This window comes from Nanorana parkeri, unplaced genomic scaffold (genome assembly GCF_000935625.1).
Source record: "Nanorana parkeri isolate BGI_ZX_2015 unplaced genomic scaffold, ASM93562v1 scaffold26, whole genome shotgun sequence".
NCBI classification, from domain to species: Eukaryota; Metazoa; Chordata; class Amphibia; order Anura; family Dicroglossidae; genus Nanorana; species Nanorana parkeri.
Genome location: NW_017306294.1, coordinates 2,240,527 through 2,260,974, shown reverse-complemented (window position 1 = coordinate 2,260,974; position 20,448 = coordinate 2,240,527). Strand labels below are relative to the sequence as shown.

The following is a 20,448-nucleotide window of genomic DNA, read 5'->3' as shown; positions in this document are numbered from 1 at the left end:
GTGGGAATAGAGCTCTGTGAGCGGCCGGCATCTCTCCTCCCCGCACCGCTCAGCCTCCTGTCACAGATCAGAGAGCAGTGTGGGCGGAGACAGCTTGCAGCGCTGTCACAGGAGGCTCTCTTCCCACACTGCTCGCTCAGCCTCCTGTGACCGTGTCAGGAAGGAGAGCGGTACAAACACTCAGCGATCAGTGGTCGCTGACTGTTTGTAAATAATTGAGGAACTAGTATGTTTACCATATCCTCAATTATGAATGGGAAATGATCTACATCACCTCCTGTTCATTCATGATTGTGGTTATAGTAAACAAAACAGTGTTCTCATATTATGAATGAACAGGAACACTCAGCATAAAGGATTCCTGAGAACAGAGTCCTCAATCTTTTTCTATTTTAAAAGGGAAATATCAGGGGTCTGTTTAGACCCCTAATATTCCCCAAAGCCCATAAAAGTTAAAAAAAACCAAAAAAACTAAAATTTACATAAAATAAAAATTACATATTTGAAAAAGTTAAAATAAAACATTTTTCGGTCTGACTTTTTTTATTTCGGTTTTGAAATTTTCATTTCGGTGCACCTCTAGTTTAAAGTAAGATGTTTAAAAAAAAAGAATAAAACAAAATCCTTACAGAGTGGAAAAGCATGCAATGTCCAATCCTGGACTGTATATCTTCCGGTCCAGCATTACAAGAGTCTTCTCTGAGCAATTTCCACACTTGTGTTTGACAATCAAATGCAAAGAGTCCACTGAACTGGGGCTCACTGGCTCTGCTATCATCCACATTACCATTACAAGTCAATATTCGGCCTCCAAATGTGTAGATCATGTGCTTTTCGGAATCCATACACATCTAAAATCCATGAAAAGACAAGTTACATCATAAACTATATCTAGGACTCTAAAATAAACAAGGAGTTATTCATACAGAAAGCCACAAAGGAAAACCACCTTCTCTGCATATTTTTATCCAAACTGCACGCAACCTTTTTATTTCTCAAGAGCAACACTTCTTACATGAACACATACCTGGTGGTCAAATACAAGCTTTGGCCCCCCATCTGCTGATGTATCTTCACTGAGTAAAGTCCACGTGTTGGTGTCAATATCATAGCGATAGAAATCACTTTTTAGAGATTTGCTGTTTCTTACAGAGGAGTCCAAATACCGACCCAAAGTATATATCTGCCTGCGCTGAGTATCAATGCACATCTTGTGACAAGATCTGGCACTGGGACCGTTCTAAGAAAACAAGCACAAATAAAAGAAATTTTAGAAGAGCCACATTCATTAATATATACCAACCAGAATGAAGATTTCAGTCTATGAAAATTTATATTTGGCAGATAAATGAGCCACACTGTCAGTTTAAAAGCGTATGCTTCACACTGCATGTCTAAACACGTTTTAGCAGGGGGGGAAAATACCACACACACACAACTAGATCAGCATCTCATCACCAACTTTAAGATCTGACCAACTGAAGAACATTTCAGATAACACGAAAATCCAAACTACATGACAATACTGATGTCTAGGGATGCACCGATATATCGACCGAAAGTGCCATGTTTTGGCCGATACATCGACGCATCCCTGCTTTCTCCCCTACATGCTGGGCGCCTATCACAGTCCGGCAGAGTGGTGTGTGGGCGGAGACAGGCCGTGCTGTCACAGAAGGCTGAGCTCTCCTCTCCGCTCGCTCAGCCTCCTGTGACAGCGTGTCAGAGAGGAGAGCAGGCTACAAACACTCAGCGATCAGTGATCGCTGAGTGTTTGTAGATAATGGAGGACATGGTATGTTAACTCAGGGGTGTGGAATTCGCTGAGAACTAGGGACGGAGCGGAGGGCGTGGAGCCATGACGTGGCTGGGGGCGTGGAGCCGTGACGAAGCCTGACAAGTAGATTGTCATAAGGGACAAGTAGATTCGGCCCCCGCTTTAGTCCTTGGACAAGTAGTTTTTTTCTAAAATTTCCACACCCCTGTAACTATATCCTCAATTTTTGAATGCATGGGAGCGATCTACATCACCCCCATTCATTCATAATAGTTATAGTAAACACACCATATCCTCATGTTATCAATGAACAGGAACACTCAGAGGATTCCTGTTCATTGATAACAAAGGCTGCAGAAAAAGAGATTAAGGACTGTGTCCTCAATCTCGTTTTCCATTTTAAAAAGGGAAATATCAGGGGTCTGTTTAGAGCCCCAATACTTCCCGAAACCCCTAAAAGTAAAACATAAAAAGATTAAAAAATAAAAATACAATATTTTAAAAATTTGAAAAAATGTAAAATAAAAAAAAAAATGTTTCGGTTTCGGCCTGACAGTTTTTTTTATTTCGGTTTCGTTTGTTTTAAAATTTCCATTTCGGTGCACCTCTACTCATGTCTTATCTGTGAACTTAAAATGACCCTGATCTAAATATTTCTAAAGATACACTGTGCAGAAGTAAATGCACCTTGTTGTTCTTGAAATCAATTAGTTTAGCCCCTTGGCCCAGGCTGCAAATGGATCCTTGACCTCTCTCCATTTTGGGAATGAGCCCCACTATGTCACTAAATGCCCAAATGTCAGGGCAGTTACTGTCCACTGAAATCCAAGATCGTCATATCACTGTAAGTGGGCTTAATTTTCAACATGAGCAGAGTCTGAGGCTCCATGTATAGCCCAGGCCTAGGATCCAAAAGGGACACAGGGATGAATGCGAATACTCAAACCAGAAATTGCAGACATGTCTGCACATTATAACTTATCTTTTTTAGGCCAATCCCAGTTTAAAAAGGTTAACTACAGAGTTACCCTTTCCTCTGTTTTGGCTAAACATGTAAAAGACAATGCTAAAAGAAACCAGTGTATTTTAAAAAGCAATTCACTTTAACTACTTGCTGTCTGCCCGTTGTAAATAAATGGACGGACGGACACCTCTGATCAGCAGGTGGACGTACCTGTATGTCTTTATCTGCTCACAAGCGAGCAGAATCCCGTAGTAAATGTAAACAGCCGGTACCAGCTGTTCCATGCAAGCGTTCGAGCAGCTCTAGGGCAGTCCGATGGCTTGAATGGTAACAGCATGCTTCCCCTCCACTGCCGTGCTCCCCCCTCCACCGATGCTGCCAATTATCCTGGTCTCCACTGTCCCCCCTGCGGCCCGGGACCGGCACATCGGCTGTTAACATTGTAAACAAAAGAGAGATCAGCATTCTTTCACTTGCTGAACTCCCCTCTGATTTCTGATGGTAGAAGTGATGTATATTACATCACTTCCACCTTTAGCTGTCATTTCGCTGGCTGCTGTAGCCAGAGAAGCAGCTGATGAAGCAGATCGTTGCTTCATCAGCTTCTTTGGGGGTCCCTAGGTGACATTAGGGGTCTAATGTCTCCATAAAGGAGGACCTGTTATTGTATATTTGCTATCACATAAAAGAAAATGAGATTAAAGTCACATAAACCCCCCCCGCATACACATATAAACCTGTGTCGGGTGCTCCTATGTGCGAAAACAACGACTATACCATAGATCAGGGCTCAAAATTTCCACTCGCCAGCTCGCTCTGGCTAGTAGCTCAGGACTTGAAATTTTGAGCCCTGCCATAGATGCTAAATATCAAAGTGAACATCAAATTGCGAGCAATAATTCTAGGCCCATTAATCACGGTTAACACTAACCTGATGAGCGGTAAAAGCTTTTAAAAGCGTCGCTACGGCCAATTTTAGGGATGATAGTTTTTTGCAATTTTGAGTGCGTGCGCAATTTGAGCCCAGTCTTTTGTGTTTTACCAAAAATGTGGGTAATAAAATGTTTTACAATATAACATAGGGAAAACAGAGTCCCCCACCGCCCCCCAAACTTGCGGTACTTATATCATAATATAGTAAAAAAATAAAAACCCCAGTGGTGATTATCAAGCTCCCTCTGCCCCCCCCCCGCCCACAGTGCGGCTTTGCATGACGGAATAAATGTCAAAGTACTGCAGCTATGAATACTGAAAAATGGCCTGGCCAGTAAGGGGGTGTAAACTGCACAGCCAGGTACCGATCTACAGTGCAGTTTAGCACTAGAGCATGATTAAGGTGCTTGATCAATTACTAACCACACTGATGAAGTGAAACATGTGCTTTGAGTTCCCGCCACCAACCTTCTAGTTTTGCACTATAGCAAAAGTTAAGATATGCATGAATACAGAAAATAGTGTTTAAATCTGCCCACGGTTCAGCTTTAAATTGTGATTAAACCCTTGCGTTTTTGCATATATCTGTTAGCGAGCAGTAGATATATGCAAAAAGATTTTAAAAAGTCAGCGCTGGATCGGAGACCCGCACCAGCGCTGGAGGGACAGCTAAAAACTACAGGAAAGAAGATCGGATTAAGAGGCATCATTTAAGGCAAGTCCTTATATTAGCACTGGGGGGGAGGGGACATTTCCCCTCAATGTCACTTTAAGCAAAAAATCAAAATGCACAAAAATTGACAATACCTCAACACACACAAAACACTATGAAGGCAATGTACCTCTTTCTCTGTATCTCGAGATATGCAGATCCACTGGTTTTCTCGGACACTGTATGCCCAGAAGTCTGCTAGATCCTGCGTTCCATCCCAGCCTCCAAACAAATACACCATCTCTGCCAATCAGGAAACAGACATGCTATTAAAAGCAAACCAATCTTACAGGGCAATGTGTGAAACGATATGTGAAAGATGACTATTGAAACCCCCTTTGAATTTATTCTCATACTAAACATCTACTCAAAACCAGCTTTCAAGATCAAAAACAAGGATATCAATTGACAACAGTTTAGATAATTTTACATTTTTGAAAACCGCTAGTAATCAATTGGCAATTTATGATTAAAAGCTCTTTAAAACTACCACAATTTCACAGCTCTCGGAAAAGGGATGTGCACAGAAATTCTCATTCTTATCAATGGAACAGAGTGCTCCCAGCAGGCCGACAGCCAAACCACAAGCAAAGCTTGTGTCAAAGGTTCAAAGGACACAGACTAATACTATGGTAGTAGATTAGAGCCATATCCATCAAAACAAAAAAAGTCAATAGACAAAAAAACTAAAAAGGTATATTTTTCCTATTAGGCAAGCAATGGTCTTATTGCAGAAAAGTACAGGAACTGGAGTTCCAATGCATTAGAGACGGAAGTGACCTGTGATTGACTACAATCTCACGTTTAGTTAGCTAATTCGTAGTCCATCATAGGAGCTTGGAGCAGTGTATACTTTAGAACGCACATGGACCATGGGGAACAAAAGTAACCACCCTCCAAAAGGAAGGAGTGTAAGCATTAATTCAGAGCTGATTTGAGGATCTACGGCCGAGTGATACACAACAAGATATATTTTTGTTAATAGTTGGGGTACTTTTTAAAAATACACTCCTGAGTTTAGCATCACTTTAATATTACCTTCTGCATTGGTTTCCATAAGGATCACATAAGGGATGCACATAAAGATCCCTCTCTCCCACTGTTGCTACCTCTATGATTAAAGGAGAATTAGGAGGCAAGTGAAAATCACTCAGCCTTATAGTTCTAGCTGACCATTAACAATGAAACTCGGCTCAATAGATCGGGAAGTGAGCTCGCTCACTTCTCGATCTATCCCTGCAGAGAGCCGTGACCGTCAGTCACGGCTCCCTGCAGGGATTCCCCTCCTCCCTTGTCCGATCCTCCAGCGCTGGCTGGTGGAATGGATGGGGGGAGGGGGCGGGCACAGCTTGCTCTGCCTCTAGATAGGCAGAGCCAGCTATCAATACCGCAGCTGGGTGGATCCAGTCAGTAATGTCGGGATCCGTCCCGGCTGTTCCATCTCAGTATACTGCGAGCTGTAGCTCGCGGTATACTGAGCTTAGGGTGATGGGAGGACGCTAGTTTGTGTCCTCCCATTACCCTTAGGAGAACTATGGGGAAAAGCCCTGACCCCATAGTTCTCCTTTAAGCCTCTGTGGTAAAATATGTTATAGTTGCATGGCTCATCTGTGTTATTGGCATGCAGGCCTATCAATAAAGTCACTGAACGTTGGTACTGGTGTTTGCAAGGTCATTTTCCTGTTTACCAAGATAGGCTTGCTACACTATTGCAGTCCCTGACTGCTGTAGAAAAACATGCAGAGTCTCTGATATGGGTATCTGGGAAAGGTTATCATATTAATTAGCTATGCCAACCCTTACTAACTATACTGCACCCCATGTTTTCCAGCCCTGACAATTTTTGACATAGCCGCTACAAACAGGCTAGTTTGTACAAGGGATTTGGGGGTCACACAGTGATGTTCTGAGATGAAAAATATCCATTTGAGTCATCAAACTGAAAACCCCCAAACTTTTTTCTCCTTACCACATAATTCAAAGGACAATTAAAAAAAAAAAAAAAACCACCTTAAAAAACACAATAACGCAAAGCAAACATCTTAGCAGCAAGCTCCATAGACACAGCTCGGAATAAGGGCTCCAGAGAGGGCTCTATACCCGGACACTGCAAAGTGAATATTGTACTACACTAACATTATTTAAAACAATGACATACTAGGCAAAAGTATGTTGCTTTATCAGAATAGTGAACTATGTGTTTATGCCCTAATCGCTCACTAACATGTAGTTTAGTGCCTGCTGAAAGACTACTAGAAGCCACATTTATAAAGATAGATGAGAATTACAGGTGGCTCATAAGTCACTGGTTCCCCAAAAGACATTTTAAAGGGATTTTATAGGACTGACATGGCAGTATAATTGCCATCTTGCTGTCTTCACTCATGGCGACCAAACAATGAACTGCTGTCCTACAAGCAATTGCACATTTGACTTATTTCTGAGCTTTCATTAAAATGTACATTCATTTACAGAAGTATCAGTGTATAAAGAACCATGCAGTTACCAGAGAGGTTTATGGAGTGATAAAACAAATTCAGCAGTTTGACAATCACATGCCATATCAAGAAGTATGACACTTGTTTCCCTGGTCACTTTAAAAGTCCTATTATCTTCAGTAATCCCAAACCTATTATCTATCAGTAAGTCCAAACCAATTTACCAGATTGTACATCAATGACCATTTGATGTCCTCCCCTCATTCCTGGCCTGCTGTCTTCTCCGTCCCCTAAAGAAAAAACACACAAAAAAGCTGTAAAAAGAAAAACACTGCTATTTAACAAAATAATCATTTTTAAAGCTGAACTTCGGAAACAAAAACTTTAAACAGATTTCTTAAAAGACATAACAGGATGTAAATGTACTTTGTGTCCACCAAATGCTTTTACAAACCCAGCTATTACCTTGTAATAATAGCATTGACATCACTGTGTCCCACACTCTGGTAGGGACCGAGCAGGCACTATCCACTACAGGCTGCCTGCAGAAAACTACAGGAGTAGTCAAGAGACAAGACCAGTCACCCTGCACAAGGCGAGAGCAGCAGTGACAGTCTTATTACATAAAGCTCCTGTAAAGTTTCACACTGGATTACTGCACAGATCTGGAAAAAATACAACACAACCACCACCAAGATTTAAGAATACACATGCTTTGTATTTAGACCCTTGGTTCTCAACTGGTGGGTCGTGACCCCATGTTCAGTGGGTCGCCGCATGCCTTCCACTTTTCTAGGTGAGAAGCTCCTGTCTCCCCCTAGCGCAGCGCCGTCAGTTCTCGTGCCGAGCAGCCATTCCAAATATGCTGCCCGGTGCCGAGTGTCAGCTTGAGGTGGGGTGGGCTGGGGTTATGGCCACGAGGGAGCTCCATCCATACGTGCATTGCTTACAGCTCCCTTGCGTGTTCTATAGGAGGTGCCTGGACCGGAGTGATGTCACATTCTGGTACCTCTACAGGTGATGCACATATGGATGACACTCTGTCACAGCGCATTATGGTGTGGGAGTGCATTGTCATTCATTTGAATGACATCCCAAATGCATCTCCCACCTACAGTTCCATCGCCCGCATCGGAACGCGCAGTACCACATGCCATGCTTTCCATTGGACTTCAACTTGGGTCGCGACTAAATGACCAAGGACAAATGTGGGTCCTGACATTATACCGGTTGAGAACCACTGATTTAGACAATATTTGCTTATCCCGGAGTTCAACATTAAAATATGCTTTTGCACTTGTAAGCGAAAATCTCTTCCACCCCATACATACAAAACACAAAGGGGTGCATTGGTAAACAATTCTAAGAGCCATTTGTCCTGTGAAATTGCATGGGTATTCATTTGCTGCAAATCAATGCAAAAACGAAGATCAGCAACATATTTTCCTTCCAGATCAAATTTAATTTCAGGTAAATACCACACTATGGTCACTAAATCAAGCTGAGGATACTTGTTTTCCATGCTCCATCTCACAGCCACAATGCAGTATCTACCTAAAATGACATTCGATCTCAAGAGGAAATATGCGGACATTCATTTTGTACATGCAATTTTGCAGGATGAATGGCTCTGCAAATTATTTATAAATACACCCCTTAGTCACATTGGAGGGAATTTATCAAAGCAATTACGACAGTTTTAGCCTTTCAGATCATTTTTTATGTGCACCTGTCGTGACCAGAGCTTGCACTAGTTTTCCAATTGCGCGTTTTGCGCTTGTTTCACGAAAGTTTGCAACGGTTTACATCTGCACTTGTTCAGCGGCTGTCTGGAGGATCACCTAACAAAAAAACAAAAAAAATCACAACTTAAGAAGTCCCCATGACCACTTCGAGACGCGACAGTTAAGCTTTTTGACTGGAGTTACGAATCTTCTTCCCTGGAGTCTATTAAACCTCATTTATGAACAATAATGCACTAGCAACATAAATCTGACCTAAAATGCGTCAAATATATTCTGTGCAAGTTCAAACACTCGCAATTGCTATGATAAATTCTCCTATTGTCTTTAGAATTTATAGAAATCAGTCAACAATTCTCTCGTGGGTGAAGCTGAGCAAACTATTCCAGTACACAGCTGACATACACAAATGATACCTTTACTGCTTTTAGGAATTATCTGGTTCCACTGTGGCTTATATTCTTGTTGACTGATATATTGGTTGAAGAGACCATCTAAAAGAATAAATCACATTGTGGTTACAATAATTCTAATACCACATCATACAAGTATAAAGGAAATTAGAAACGGACCATAACTACAACACGTATTAAAAGACTAGTGAAATAGATAATTTAACTCTGCCACCTACAGGTAGGTATGTACATTTTCACATTCTAGATTAGAGGCAGTTTAAAGAGTATTTCCACATGTGCAGCCAAACCAGAACACCTCCAGCTTCATTTTTGTTACATGTTCCCATTCATATAGTGCAACTATTAAAAAAAAAAAAAGGAAAAAACATGCTGCTCACCTTCTAAAGGCTCTTTTCTGAAACTTCCAGGACTTTAAAAAATCCTTATGTCTGCCTTGCTATGCAATGTTTAGAGGGGCCGGGGAGATGTGATGACATAATTCACTCTATACTGTGCAGCAATTTCCATTATCAGTTGTTACCTAGATGTGCAGGACGGTCTGTCCTAATAGAGTTGTATGCTGATGCACGGTCTTGGTCCTACAGTATGTTCCCTATTTCTACATTGGCATCTTCTCAAAGCAGTAGAAGTTTCCCAACAAGCCCTATACATAACCCTGCCCCAAAGAAACAACGTAAAAAGTAGGAAAGAGCATTTAAAAATAACTTATTGGGCAGGTTGTGTGAATGGGATCACAAACACATTGTGGAGTTTTTCAAATTTGACTTCAAAAGTGGAAATACACTTTAAAGTTACTACAAGCCCCAAGTTTACTGCAAGTAGATAGAATATAAAATCCAAATAATAAATAAAACATTTTTGTAAAAGACAACCATACTGTGCATCTAATATCTTTACAGAGATATTAAAAATGAACCTACTGTAATACACAGTAGGTTCATTTTTAATATCTCTGTAAAGATATTAGATGCACAGTATGGTTGTCTTTTACAAAAATGTTTTATTTATTATACTGGTTTGGTTTAAGCCTTCTAAACTTTCACTAGACATAAAAATTTGCCAAAGTACATGAACCCATCGCACTCGAAACAGCTGTTCCAAAGATAATGAGGGTGGGTGCTGCGGCTGTCGACGGTTGGCAATCGTGGTCAATATCAAACGAAATATATGGACACCGGCCCTCCAGTAGCAAGTCAAATACGTCTGTTTATTGACGTTATGAGCAGGATAACGGGATACATTCAATGCATTGTGTATCACGTTATTCTGTTCATTGGCCAATAAACAGACGTGTTTGACTTGCTATTGGAGTGCTGGGTGTCTATATATATATTCCGTTTGATAAAAACTTGCCAAGCTCCAGAAGCACTGGATCATGCACATACGGTCAAGCTCTTGTGCTTGATCATCGGCCTTGCCCTCCCATGCCTGCCAACTGGTCTACAGCTATGATGGTCAGTCTTATTAACCAATAGTAAGGCATGCAAGGTGGGCCAAGCTTTGCCCTCCCATGTCTGCCAACTGGTCCACAGCTACGATGGGCAGACTTATTAACTAATCGTGAGGCGTTCAAGGTGGGCAGCCAGAGTTCTAAATGAGCCGAGATTTGCATAAAGCAGAACAGGTTTCAGGACTATGGTTACTCTAAAAACTATACACGTTTAAAACCTTTAGTTACATTTTAGTAAAGACTAACAATTAAACACATTTCCCGCCAGTTTACAGATTATGTGCAGTAAGTAAGAAAAACTATGCAAAAAAACTTGCTAATGTTTTACCATGAACAGCCTTTTCAATCAACTCCTCACTGCCATCAAAGTCTCCTTTCAAAACCAGCTTGTCATGAAGCTCTGTTAACATTGGGTGTTCTAAGGCAATTTTGGTTTTCTTCTGTAAGGATTCAAAAGCTTCTGTGTAATTGTGCTGGCGGAAGTGCTTGAGACAAAGGCGAATGGCTTCCTGTTCACGGTACTACTGGAACACAAGGAAAAGGGTGAACAACTTTACTAAAATCATCATTAATATCTACTGTAAAACACTGCTGCAAAAAGAGCGTGACTTCATTTTACCATTAATTTTATTTAAACGCACACAGAGCATGCGCAGCTCAGTGTAAAACCTTGATATTCCTGGCATGTCAATTCTATTGAGTTGTTAAGGGTATGTATTAAAGCCCAGGCAAAATCTGCAACGCCACAACAAAAATGTCAGAACTTTTTTGGGATGATCAAAAAGTGGGGGTGGGATGCAGTTAAGATTTGAAAATGAAAGAGAAGCCGATTGTTGCCATTTGGTTGCCATTTTGTCTGCTCCAGACTTGATAAATTCCCTTCATAGTCCTTACTTTGCTTTCCAGGGTAGGCGATTTAAACCCTGCTGTTGCTGAAGCCAGTGCCATCTTTAGGGCGTCTGTTATTTCCTTTACCCTCGATGGACATTAGTAAATCCTGCAAATGCACACGCTGAAAGGAGCCAATCATTCATCAATCAATACAAGACTTATAACAGCAAGTGCCCATGCCGGAGATCTGTTATGATGTTATGCAGCATAGGCAGTGTTTACATTTCAGCACAGCCCGAAAGCCAAGATTTTAACTACACATACGCTGCTGAGATCACTGAGAAAGAATGCAATGCCTGAGGAAATAAAAAAGCCTTTGGAGGATGGGGATAACAAAGCCAAGTATGTAGAATATGCTTTAACCCCTTCATGACTGAGCTAGTTTTCAGGTTCTGTTCATAAATGACTGACACATTTTTTACATTTTTGCTGTGTGATTCTTCCACAGCAGTAATATACTTTCTTACTAAATGTACCCACACATATTATATATTATTTTTTAGAGGACAGATAGGGCTATATAATTATATCACATATGTGTACCTAACCCCTCACTTAGTTTGAATAAAATAAAAAAAAATGAGGAAAAAAACTAGAAGAAAACACTTTTTTCACAAGTTTTGATTATTATTATTTTTTTTTGAATTTTTTGATATTAATTATAGTATAAAAAATATATTTATATATAATTTATATTTTCCTAATTTTGTTTTACACTTTATTTTAATTTTTTTACACTTTGTAAAAAAAATAAAAATAAAATAAAAAAACTTTTTTTTTCTTGTCAGTTTATATCAAGCAATCACTATGACAGCTTGATAAATTAACTTTTTTATTTTATTTTTGGCTATTAGGCTGATCCAAACTTAGGAACAGCTAATAATAACCTTAGAGACTGATCCTGACTTGATTCAGATCTCAAAAACTTTTTTTTTCTTGTCAGTTTATATCAAGCAATCACTATGACAGCTTGATAAATTAACTTTTTTATTTTATTTTTGGCTATTAGGCTGATCCAAACTTAGGAACAGCTAATAATAACCTTAGAGACTGATCCTGACTTGATTCAGATCTCACTAAAAGCTCTTTGATCGTGCCTAGACGATCAGAAATGATACATTTCACTCAAAAGAGATACATTGTATTCTTTCAGTGAAATGTATCTAAACATCGGGCTCTCGAACTGTCAAAACAAATAGCAGAGAGGTGAGGTGAGTCACTGCTGCCTCTCTGCTATTTTGAGCTGTCAAATACGGGATCGCAAATTGCGGTCCTCTATTTGCATGTAACGGCTTCATTCTTTCATTAATGAAAGGAAGAAGCTTTTACAAAAAGCTTAATTATTTCATTAATTAATGCCTCAATACTGAGACATTAATGAATGACTGTTAAATGCTGAGAATCAGCAAATACCGGCATTACAAAGCCTGATATAACTCGTCACGTACAGTGTACGTGGCCAGTCATATAGGCACAAAGTGACAAGACGTACACTGTACGTCTCCCGTCACGAAGGGGTTAAATAAAAGGCAACTTGCAATGCTGGCTTTACTTCCACTTTAACACTTTACGTTTTACACATAAATGACCGGCATTTTGTAGTTGTAGAAGAGTTAAATAGTAGACAAAGTGGTGCACAAAAGAGTGAAGAACACTTATTTCAAACCAAATATTTTTGTATTAGTTTAATTTACAATCATTTACAATTTTAATGTTGGGATGATGTGTGAAAACGGTGAGACTAGTCACCAAGGCTTAGCGCTGGTGGTCTGAGTAAAGAGGTTGACAACTGCTGCATTAATGTATGGAATTTACAAAGCATAAAGACTATAGTCATCTACAGCTAAATACATCTAAATATCTCTTCTGTATTGCCTACTAAACATTATTAACCTTATAGTGGAAAGCCAGCTAAATGATGCCACTAGTTTTAGATTAGATTTAGGTCTTACTGACGTCATGATTTCCCTTCCCTAGTGTTGTAGTCAATAACTCAAGAAGAGGGCAAAATCTATCCAAAAAGTGAATATACAGCAACATACTTTTTGCATAGCAGGAAGGAAATAAAACCTTGATCAGGTTTGTACCTCAATTTCTTCATGTACAAGCCTGTTAGCCGTTTAAGGCGTACATGAGTAAACAGGCATTTAACAAGATGAGAAGATCCTTATAAAATGTTAAGTATCTTTCCATGATGAGAGGTACACTCAGAAGCACTTCACCTCTTTTTCCCCTATTTCAATTGCTTTATGGTCACTGGCACAGGAAAAAAACTTCCCAGCAGAAATACAAACGGCAATAAAAACTGACAGGAGGCTCAAATCTTTGATCATGCTATTCATAAAAAAAGCCTTGGTTGGCATTCCTCAATGTGTTCAGAACCACAGCAATTGGACTGCCCAGTCATGCTATTATAAGAAGTTAATGCAACATGCACCCTTACCTTACTGTACCAGTGAAGACAGGGCTGTACAACTTCCGGATCATCAATGCCACTGATTTCAACGTACCAGATGCTGAAGTTAAAGCTTGGTCCCCATGACAAGAGAGGTACTGAAGAAAAGAAAAAAAAGTTCAAAAAGGAGGTATTAAGTTGCATTAGAATTAAAAGGGATAGTTCACCTTTTAGGGACATTTCCCCCAAAACATCCCATGCTTTTTAGCATGCTCTACTGAACATAAATCACTGTTCAGCTTTACAAAAAAAAAAATGCTCCTGTGCCATGTCATACCTTAAGACCGTATGTGGCCTGACTGCTAAACTCCTTGCCAGTTGATCGCCCTCCATCCCTATACATTGCAGGATGCACCTGCATGCCCACAGCACATTCCAGCATGGCGCATGCACAGTGCATGTTCTTGCTCCCTGAACTCAGGCAATGCTGCTGGAGGGCAGAGAGCACATTTCACATGCTTAGTATTTGAACAAACCGTGGGTTCATTCCTTCTGTATTGGGGGGGTGCACATGTGTGCACTGCAGTGCATAGGAACAGAGGGGGATCACTTGGCAAAGAGTTTTGCAGTCAGGCCACACACAGTCCTAAGGTATGACATGGCGCAGAACTTATATTCGGCAGACTATGCTGGAATACATGGAGCTTTTTTGGGGAAGTGTCCCTAAAAGGTAAACTAACCCTTTAAAGTTCTTTCGTATACTTCTATCCTTTGCAATATCTGTTGTTCAACTACATAGGTTGTGTCATGTAAATAGATATCCAACATGCCAAGCTTAAAGTTTGCATGCGCCTGTGGCACGGCAATAAAATACAGTACTGCGAATTGTCCATAGGCAACCCTTTAAAAGCCTGCACAGGACATCAGTTTATAAGTTAACCGTGAATAATGGCCCTAGAATTATTGCCCTCACTGAGGTGTACGTGGCAATAGCAAACAATACCCAAAATGTGGAACAATCGTTTTTGTATGCAGGCACACCAGACATGCGTTTGTGTTAGTATGTACGTGTATACAGGGACGGTGGACTTTAAACATGTTTTTGGGGGTGTTTCCAAATTTTTTTTAATGTAATGTTTTTTTGTTATAACTTTTTTCTTTCACTTAACTTTATTATCACATAAGGGGGGCTCACAAGCACCCTAAGAGATAACACTTAAATAGCACAGGTCCTCGTTAAAGGTGACGTTAGGGGTCTATTATACCCGTCACCTTTGCAGCCCATTAAAGCTGGGCAAGCACAGATTGTGCCTGATCAGTTTCTTCCCCGGCCTCTCTAACCAGGGAATGACAGCTCAGGAGCTGGAAGCGATTAAATTGTTGCTTTGTTTCATTGAGAGGGGAGGAGATCAGTAAACAGGCTCTTGGGAGCGCACTGGTTTACTGACCCCTGGAAGCAATCAGGCGGCTTTACACAGGTAGAACTAGATTTGAATAGGGGTTAGAACCACTCACCAACTTTTTTTTTTTTATTGCTGCCCGTGTCCTATTTGGGAAATTTACTCTTATTGTTCTGATCATTAATGTCACCGGTAAGGAAAGGGAGGGTAAACACATAATGTTCAAATTGTCAGCAGAACAGGAATAGAGGGGAAATGTTCCAATGGGGCACTTCCGTGATAACCGTGTAAGAGGGGATATCCCTTACATTAGAAAGATATCCTCTCATATTCATTTGAGTTGCAGGGGAAAAAAAAAAGTCAGGTAATCTTAATGAGACAGACAGCATAAAAACAGACAGTGGTTTTAACCCTCTCCTCCAAAATGAAGGATATACTTTTAGACATCCGTTTCAGTGTTTAAAGTAAGCTTACATAACGTGAAAAACACACAAAAATGGGCATACAGTAAACATTTTTTCATTTCAAAACGTGTTATTCAGGAGTTTATTCTGTAAGGTATTGTTGTAATTAAATGCTATTGTTACCACAACAGTAAAAACTTGACTAAGGTTGAGGTTAGTTGCTAATAAGTATACATCCGTAAAGTGGATCTCTAGGAATTGTAAAAATTATTCCTTGCAGTAGGACTACACCCGCACTCCAAGGGTTAACTGCTCATTTTGCTCTAGGGGCTAAAATAAAGGATATACTCATGTGATCCTCAGTGCTGCCTGGCTGCTAGGCCATTCTCTGCAGCCTCTTCTCCTTCGGGATCCAGCGGTCTAAGGACCTGTGACATCACATCTAATGCAAATGCATTAGACATGAAGACACTAAGGCAGGGGTAGCCAAACTCCAGCCCTCCAGCTGTGTTGAAACTACAAATCCCATGATGCATCTGTCTCCTGGAGTCATGTCTGTGGCTGTGAGAATCTTGCAATGCCTCATGGGATTTGTAGTTCAACCACAGCTGGAGGGCCGGAGTTTGGCTACCCCTGCACTAAGGGGCATTCCACCGCCGGACCAAGTGCATCTTCTTTCTTCCTGCCCTTAAAGGAAAAAGAGCAGTTAACTCTTGCAGTGCAGGCATAGCCCCACTGCATTAGTTAATTTTCACAATTCCTGGATTTCCTTTCAACAACTTCTGACACAAGCAAGTAATATACCTATTTTAATGAATCGGCACGGGAACATCTGCTCATCAATTTTATGCTTCAATGTGAATGTTTCTTTGTTATAATCATTCTTCAGGCCACTGAAAGAAAGAACATGCTTTAAGTATGCATTTAGTACAATTTAGATCTTGCAACTTTGACTATGCAGAAATCACACTGTTCGTTTAATGCTGGCATACAAAAAAAATCAAAGTAAAAGACTACAGCATCTATAAACATGACTCTACTATTTAACAACTGAAATATTCTAGCAGGTGTTTTTCCTCATCATGTAAGAGATATGGATGCTACAATAGCTTACTTCAAACAGATGACTCCTTACAAATTAGCGAGTTGGTACACTAAAACAAATACACTAAGAAACCAGCAAGATCAGAACTTCGGACCTTCATAGTTGGTCCAGATCAGTAACTCGGCAAGTAGTAAAGCCAAGGAATGGTTACTAGGATAAAGGCCTAGTAATCGCGGGCAGCACAGTGGCGTAGTGGTTAGCGCTTCTGCAGCACTGGTGGTCCCCAGTTCGAATCCCGGCCAGGGTCACTATCTGCAAGGAGTTTGAATGTTCTCCCTGTGCCTGCGTGGGTTTCCTCCCACACTCCAAAAGACATGCTGGTAGGTTAATTGGCTCCTCTCTAAGTTGGCCCTCTATGTATCCATGTGAGATAGGGACCTTAGATTGTAAGCTCAATGAGGGTAGGGACTGATGTGAATGTGCAACTATGTAAAGTGCTGCAAAAATTGTTGGCGCTATATAAATACCTGTAATTAAAAAAAAAAAATTCAAAACCTAACAGGTTGGCAGGGCTTTCCCACTTTAGGGCTCAAATGGCAGAAAATCCCCCAATCCATTGTGCAAAGCTTGTCGCGTCATACCCAAAAAGACTCAAGCCTGTAATTGCTGCCAAAGGTGCTTCAACAAAGTACTGAGTAAAGGGTCTGAATACTTAAGTACATGTGATGATTCAGTTTTTTTCTTTTTAATAAATTCACAGACATTGCTACAATTCTGTTTTCACTTTGTCATTATGGGGTACCGAGTGTAGATTGATGAAATAAACAAATTAATTTAAACTGTAGTATCAGGCTGCAAGATAACTGAAAAAAAAGTGAAGGGGGTCTGAAATAAATATATCAGGGCACCAGGGGCAAAAATCTTAAAACTACAAGCAGGCATCCTGGAGGTGCCATGACTGATGCAGCAGTACTGGGTGTTACAAAAATCAGAGTGCTCCATAAACTTGCTGAACCCCTGTGACGCATTGAATCTCTTCTTCCGAAATACTCGACCTACTACATGCACCTGTCTCTACAATACAGGCAGGAAAAATGTGACCTTTAATGCTTCCACTTTTACCTTGATAAAAGCTCCGTCATGTTTTCTTCATTCATGCCACCAAAAACTTTGAACTTTTTCAAATTACAAACATGAGTCTTCTCATATTTTCCAAAGGTGATGCTCTGGACAATGGCTGGTCTTTCTGCTTTCAGTATGAGATACTAGATCACAAAAAAACATAGGACAATGGTTATTACTGGATACTAAATGTAAACACCTCTGCAAATGATTCACAAGTATTTTACGGTCAAAGAGTAGCATATGTTTCCAATTATACCCAAAATAGTCATTTCTAGTGTACCAATATCCCGGCTACTGAACAGAGTTACCTGAGGGGGGTAGTTGCTCTCGGAAGACCATCGTGAAGACTGATCGTTAGGCTTGTCAACCAAAATGTTTCTGGGAAAATCAAATTTAAATAAAGTTATAAGGGAATTGAATTGTGCACCACAGAAGAAAAACACCATTCCTAGCTCTGACCCAAAATTCTCTATATTGCAGCTGTGAACATATTCACGGACATTCAAAAATGAACATACAAAAGTTTGGAAATGCATAGAAATGTTTCAAGTGTTTGATACTTCTAGACTACTTTCCAGAGGTTGGAAAACCATGTATAATTTGTGTATTTAAGAGGACAACGTTTTCTTAGTTTTGATAAGAGTAATAGGCAAAGGATAGACCCCCCATGGATTCTCTCTTACTGAATCTATACCGCAGAATATACTGATCCATGCTCTGTTAATCCATACGGCTTTACTATATCTGCCAGAAAAAATGGATTCCTTACCAACACTCTCCAACTGAGAGCAGGAAAGAATATACTATATTACATTTTATTGTTTTACAAGGAAATCGTTTTCAGCCTATGAACTTAAAGACAGCTAGTATGCAAGTTTTTATTGTCGAGATGGACTTTCATGTGCCAAATTGTAACCTTTTATATATACAAAATGTAGGTATTACTATTAAAATGATACCCAGACCATGAAAGCAGGGCCTCACAATCCTAGTTAAATTGCACACTTGTTGCAAGAACTCTTGACCAGTTTTAACTGCAAGTGGTATTACTGCATCACCTTGGAGGTTTTGTTTTATCAACAGTACTAGTGGCTGCACTATTAGAAAGCCAACAACGTCCAGTGCTGGCATGCACAATAATCAAAGTTTTTAAAATATTTTTTTTCATTTGATCCTTTCACTCCTTAATGTGGCATTTAAATGATCGGAAATGATAATATTTATAATGATGCTTCATTTCACCAACGTAGCATTGAAATGATGCAAAATTATAGCCAAATACACCGACAAATTTATACTATTCTTTTTATTTAATGATTTGGTTTATCAAACTTTACCAAGAAACCATCTTTTGCAGCAATTACAGCATTGCAGGCCTTTGGCATTTTCACAATTGGATGATATCCAGGAGAAACATCAACCCATACTCCCCAGGGTTTTCCGACACCTTGCTGTGAAATACTTTCCATGAGAGCTTAATTGGGCTGTGATCCAGCCAATTGTGGCAGATAACCCATCAAAGAATACTTGGGCTTCCTACTTCTTTACTAAATGGGTATTCCATAGGTTAGAAGTCTGCTTCAGATCACTGTCCTGCTGCGTGGTAAACTCTATAGCAGTTAGTCACTGTGCACAAGTAATGGCATGACATTTGAACATTCTTGTGTCATTGTTCTCTCAGTTTACCAGCATCAAAAAGGAGCTCCACACCATTACTTTTCCTCCACCATCTTTGACAGAAGACATCAAGGACTCCCCCACAATCCACTCATTTATGGTCTACAGCTCACATAGCGTATGTTCTTTTCTTTGATCCAAACTCCTCAAACAGACATATCCATCCTTTGTACTATTTTCTAGTTATCCATAGTCCAATGTCTGGCATCACTTCTAAGTTAAACCCATTAGTTTTATTTGCTAGCTTGCTAGGTATGGCTTTCTCGGTAAAACTGTGCCCCTATGGCCAGCACTTCCAAGTTGTCATTTCACTGGCCGACCTGTAACAATGAGACTGTCACAGGTCGGCTCAGTAGATCGGGAGGTGAGCGAACATATACCGGCGTTCATTCACCTCTCGATCCTGTCACGGCTCTCTGCCATGACGGGGAGGGGCTGGATTTCCCCCCTCCGAGCGCTGACTGGCGGATCGGATGGGGGAGGGGGCGGGTACAGCTGGCTCTGCCACTAGATAGGCAGAGCCAGCTGTCACTCACGCAGCTGGGCGGATCTCGACATCGATGTCGGGACCTGCTCTGGCTGCGGCATCTCCGTATACCGCGAGCTACAGCTCGCGGTATACTGAGCTTAGGGTAACGGGAGGACGCTAGTTTGTGTCCTCCCGTTACCCTAGGGAGAACTATGGGGAAAAACACTGACCCCATAGTTCTCCTTTAACTATTAGTCACACATGACTGGCCTAATTTTAGTAGCCATATTTCTAACAAAATATAAACTAGTAATTATAAGCAGTAATAGCCATTTGCAAGTTTACGTATGCTATGCATTGAAACCAGTTTAAGCAGTGTGATTTTTAAAAAATGGTATAAGTGGTTGCATGCACACAATGGGGGGGAAGTTATCAAAACTGGAGTAGACAAAATCTGGAGCAGATTTGCACTGCAGCCAAATAGCTTTCCCTTCTCATTTCCAAATCTTACCTGGGCAAACTGAAGAGTGGCTGATTGGTTGCCATGGGCAACTGCTCCAGATTCTGTTTGCTCCAGTTTTGATAAATTCCCCTCAATATATTTACTATA

At 40.4% G+C, this 20,448-nt stretch overlaps 1 protein-coding gene across 1 annotated transcript in view; it reads right to left on the bottom strand.

Moving 5' to 3' along the window:
- The window catches only part of MKLN1 (muskelin 1), a 41,469-nt gene that overhangs the window by 14,719 nt on the left and 6,302 nt on the right, over positions 1-20,448 (bottom strand). Inside the window, exons 2-11 of the mRNA XM_018566109.1 lie at positions 18,001-18,070; positions 17,690-17,832; positions 16,327-16,415; positions 13,767-13,876; positions 10,761-10,953; positions 8,983-9,060; positions 7,049-7,114; positions 4,517-4,629; positions 1,028-1,240; positions 630-851 (exon numbers count right to left, since the gene is read on the bottom strand). Of these exons, the coding sequence (XP_018421611.1) occupies positions 630-851; positions 1,028-1,240; positions 4,517-4,629; positions 7,049-7,114; positions 8,983-9,060; positions 10,761-10,953; positions 13,767-13,876; positions 16,327-16,415; positions 17,690-17,832; positions 18,001-18,070 (1,297 nt within the window). The remainder of the gene's footprint in view (positions 1-629; positions 852-1,027; positions 1,241-4,516; positions 4,630-7,048; positions 7,115-8,982; positions 9,061-10,760; positions 10,954-13,766; positions 13,877-16,326; positions 16,416-17,689; positions 17,833-18,000; positions 18,071-20,448) is intronic.